This window comes from Ichthyophthirius multifiliis, assembly GCF_000220395.1.
Source record: "Ichthyophthirius multifiliis unplaced genomic scaffold scaff_1120509251250, whole genome shotgun sequence".
NCBI lineage: Eukaryota > Ciliophora > Oligohymenophorea > Hymenostomatida > Ichthyophthirius > Ichthyophthirius multifiliis.
Window position 1 is genome coordinate 76,584 of NW_004086057.1, and position 5,144 is coordinate 81,727.

General features: G+C 13.5%; 1 protein-coding gene across 1 annotated transcript, besides 9 other annotated features; it reads right to left on the minus strand. All coding sequences in view use genetic code 6, as the record gives it.

The window, feature by feature from the left end:
• Positions 1–625: 625 nt before the first annotated feature.
• Positions 626–679: a microsatellite.
• Positions 641–689: a microsatellite.
• A 481-nt stretch (positions 690–1,170) lies between these two features.
• Positions 1,171–1,240: a microsatellite.
• Positions 1,201–1,263: a microsatellite.
• A 38-nt stretch (positions 1,264–1,301) lies between these two features.
• Positions 1,302–1,343: a microsatellite.
• Positions 1,302–1,352: a microsatellite.
• Positions 1,353–1,452: 100 nt separating this feature from the next.
• IMG5_169090 (hypothetical protein) lies at positions 1,453–2,275 on the minus strand. The gene has a single exon (XM_004029961.1). It carries the CDS (start codon positions 2,250–2,252, stop codon positions 1,599–1,601), a length of 654 nt encoding a protein of 217 aa, XP_004030009.1. The 5' UTR covers positions 2,253–2,275; the 3' UTR covers positions 1,453–1,598.
• Positions 2,276–2,457: 182 nt separating this feature from the next.
• Positions 2,458–2,513: a microsatellite.
• Positions 2,459–2,513: a microsatellite.
• A 2,404-nt stretch (positions 2,514–4,917) lies between these two features.
• Positions 4,918–4,963: a microsatellite.
• Positions 4,964–5,144: the final 181 nt, after the last annotated feature.

The following is a 5,144-nucleotide window of genomic DNA, read 5'->3' on the forward strand; positions in this document are numbered from 1 at the left end:
TACTATAGATGTTTTATCATCTAACATGTTCATATATTTTTAATTTATTTTAAAATCTTTAATATATTTTTTGTTAAATATATAATCTTTAAAATAATTAATTTAAATTTTGTAAAAAATTATAAAAAAAGATTAAAAAATCTAAATTAAATTACTTAAATTTAGAATTATCGAATAGATTGTCTTCTTTGTATTTAATATAACTATTCAAAAATTAATACATCAAATAAATTCTTATTTTTTTGGATATTCTAAACTAATAATATTTAATTTAAATTTTACTTCATTTAAAATGATAATAACTATTGATATTTTAATATAAAATATTATTTCTGAAATGTATTCTATTTTAGGTTTTATTTCTAAATAATAATTTATAAATGTTTCCAATTAGTAAAAATTAATAAAGTAAAGATAATTACAAAATTTATATAAATTATTAAAAAAGTTTTGAATTTAAAACTTGTATAAAAAAACATAAAATATTATTTTTTTCAAAATAATAAAATAATTAATAAATAAATAATATAAACAAAAGTAGAATTTTAAGTTTTGTTTAAACAATATACTAAAGTATAAAATTTTTGTTTTATCTTTGTTTTTTTAATATCCAATAATATATTACAAAAAATAAATCTATATAAATTTAAAAAATAAATCTATATAAATTTAAAAAATACATTTAAAAATTCATATTAATAATGATTTGTGAAAAAATATTTTAATTTAGATTTATACCAGTATAAAATAAAAGATAATTAAAAAAAAAATACAAAAATATATATCTAAATGCTTAAAATTTCATGTTTTTTAATATTTATATACATATTCAAAATTATTCATAAATAGTAAAAACCATATTAATATTATATTTAGTTGTTAAAATAAAATAAAAAAAATATAGTTTATATATCATTAATATATTTTTTTTAAATATTAGATAAAAAAAAAAATATAGATCTATTTAATTAAATAAATATAATAGCATTTATAATAAAAAAAAAAATTGAAAATCTAAAATAAAAAAATTTTTTAAACTTAAAGTATATAAATAAAAATATGATTTTGATTAATATAATATATTATTAATGATAAATTAGTAAATTTATATAATAGTGAATGTAAAAATAAATAAAAAATAATTAAATGAAAATAATTTCAACACATTGTTAAAAAATAAAAGAATATAAGCAAATAAAAATATAATAAATATAATAAATATAAAAATATATAATATATATATATATATATATATATATATATGTATGCATATTATTTATATTATTCTATATATCTTATAATATTTGTCTTTTATTATGTCTTTTTATTTGTTCTTTTTATTTTTTTTATTTTATAATATATAATTATATACATATAATTTTTTTACTAAAAGAATTATTTAAATTTTTTTGTTTTTTCACAAAAAATATTTAATAAAAATTTAAAAACTCTGATTAAAAAAATTTTTTATTCCATAATATTATAATTTATAATAAAAAAATATATAAATAATTATGTAAAATATAATATCTTATATTAAGCTAAATAATCTTTTTTAACATAATTATCCTATTTAAAAAAATGAAAAAAAAATATAATCATTGTTAACTATAAACCAATTTAACAAGTTAATTATGTAAATCTTGTACAGATTGATTAGAATTTATAGTTTTCTTATAAGATGAAACTTATTCATTATCAAAACGACGTTAATTAACTTCTAATAAAGCCTTTGAAGTTCTATACTATATTAAGTAGTCCATAAATTCCAAAGATCTAAATAATGATTCTCTATTTCCCCATGTCCAAGCAACTTCAGCAACTACAGGAATAATAAACATACCCAATCTGAAAGAATAAGGTAAGTTAAATAACTGAGCTACAACAAACAAACCACCTCCAACAGCTACACCTCTAACTGGCCACATCCATTTAGCATTAAAAGTATTATTTAAATCTGATGATATACATGAGTTAATAGATTTGTAGGAACTTACTTCATTTGGATATATTTTTCCTAATTGCTACTTTTTTCTCAATAATTCTAATTATAAAATGTCTTTTTAGAAGAATTTAGGGTACATCCATTATCCTGTAAAAGCTATATTTCTTTAAGATCTCTATAATTAGTAGGTGACTCTATCAATATCTTTTTAATAAGACCCATAGTTAGCTCTTACATCGGAATCCCATTAATGAGTGAATGGACTTTCTTTAGGATCTACTTAGGATTTTATATTTAAATGAACCATTTGACTATTTTATTTTTTAAAAATGAATTTTATTTTATTTTTTCCTATAAATATAAATATTTTATTATGATTTTTTAATTTATTTTTATTATTATATAAAATGTTTTTATTTTAGAAAGTCTTTATATATTTTAATTTTATTTTTTATTTATTTATAGGTATTATTATTTTATATTCAATATTTTTAATAAACTTAATATATATAAAAAAATAAATATTTTAAATAATATAATAAACAATTTTAATAAAAAAAAATATTTTTAGTATGTTATAATTTTCTTAAACTAAAAAAGATTGTTTATGAATTTTCAATAATATATTTACAATTATAAATAATTACTTAGTATGTATAAACATTGATGTGCTTATAAAAATTGTAGTTAACTGATTATAAAATAAATAATCATTTTTATTTTATTTTTAAATTTTCATATCAACTATCAAATAATGCATTAGTTTTTAATATTATTTTTATATATTTTTATTTTTTTAAAACAGCAATCTACATAAAAAAGGCAAGAAAAAAAACGGATAATAGCATTTATTTTAATAAATTTAATTTTAAAAAATATTAAATAAACTATGCTAAAAAGTATATATCTTTTTTAAATGAAATGATAAAAAATATATTAAAAATTATGAATAAATTAATTAAAATTATTTGAAGTATATTTATAAGATATATAAATTGTAGTTTGTGTATTTTAGATTCGAAAAATTGATTATTATAATTGTATATATTTATTAAATTATTTTATGTTTATATTGATTTAATTATAAAAATATGACATTCTACTAATATAAATTAAATATATCAAAATATTTTTAAAAAGTAGATATATTATATTTTTACATAAATAGTATCTTTTTTATATAAGTATTATTTATTTTTAAAAATTATTATTATATATTTTTTATTAATTAAATCTACTATTTTTTTATAAAAAAGTAAAAAACTATAAAATCAATTATTTTTTTTATTTTTTTAAAAAATTATATTAAATATAATCATTCATAAATATATTTTCCGTGTATTTAAATAAAAATACAAAGGATTATAATATTAAATAAAATAATAAAAATACTTTCTTAAGGTTTAAGTTTATACAATTTAAACAAAAAAACCAAATGCATTTCCATAATAGCTAAACTAACATACAAAAAAGTTAAATAATGAGAAATTAAATTACAAAATTATAAGATACTTTTACTCCTCTTTTAAACATTTAAAAAAAATTAATAAACAATAAGGAAAACATATAATATAACTATACGACACCACCTCAGTTCTAAAGTATAGATAATACTAATATCAATTCTGAATATATAATGTAATAAAAAAAAACACCAAGTTCAACAAATACTATATTTACAAATTAGCCGATTTAAAATTATTTGGAATCTTAAAAAAATGAAGATTTGAATCTTTTTTTTAAATAAATATTTTAATAACCTTTTTTATTTTATTCTACTCCATAAATGGAATTACAAAATCTTTAAGTTTCTTAAAATGATTAATATGATGTTTTTACTTTTATTATTCCAAACAAATAAAATGAATAAATAATTTCAGAGAAAAAAAAAAATAGGATTAAACATAGAAGTAATAATTAGAATTAGAATAAATAAAAGAATAGTAGTTGAAAATTAAAAACTTAAAAATAAAAAAAAGAAAACTGAAGGAAAATAAAATTATAAAATTTAACTAAATAATTAAATAAATGAAGAAAAAAGTTAGAATTAAAATTAATTAGTATAATGTAATGATCTTTTTAAATAATTTATTGATAATTATGAAGAAGTAGATTATGATGATTAATTAAGTATAGAAAAAAACTTAAATCAAACTTCTTAAAAAAATAAAAAGCATTGTAAATTTGATACCAAAAATTTGGTAAAGAATTTCTTAAATTAATTCGTTTCATTTATTCATACATAATAATAAGAATAAAATATAGTTTAATTATAAAATTTATAGTTAAATGAATTTAAATAATAATTATAAATATTTTTTAAAGGAAAAAAGTTTAATAGAGTTTTATTAAAAGAATTCATATTTTAAGATATTTTTAGGCCTCTTTTTTTATATTTTTTATAAAATAAAGCACCAGAATGGATTTAAAACGGAAGAATGAAAGATAAACCATCCCATTTAAGAGCTTTAAGAAATTTTATTTATGTTTGTTAAAATTATGATAGAATTAAATCCTGGAGATTTAGATATAATTTTATATAAAGTTGAATTTTTTTTTAGCATAATATTGATAAATTTATTTATTTTTATATTATTTATTATATGTAAAAAGATAGATAATTATAATTTATTTTTAACATAATACTATTTGATTAAAATTTTTATAAACTGAATTTTTATTTATGAAATAAATTTAAGAACTAAATTTTGATTGTTATTTTTTTAGTGTCATTTATTAATAAACTGAAACTATTTATTAAATTTTTAAATAAAAATTCAAATTACTTATAAATATAAGTTATTTAATTAACTATATATATATACTTAATTAATTGAATAAATAATATAATATACAATATATTTGTTTATTCTTTAATTTATTTTATTTAAAAATTAAATTTAATATATTTTTATTTTTTATAATATTAAATTAATTAAAATTTATATATAATTTTAAACTATGTTTCTTTTTTTAAATAAAAAAACATTTAAAAATAAAAATATATAAATAAAAAAAAATTGTTTATATAATAAAAATATTATAATTAATATATAGCTCTTTTTATATGTTTTTTTATTTTTTCTTAAATTTTTTTAAAAACTCAATCAAAAAAAAAAAAAAAAGCAATATCCATTTTTTTTAACAACTGAGTTTTTTAAAAATTACAGAAAAATAAAAAAATTATATAATAAAGTAA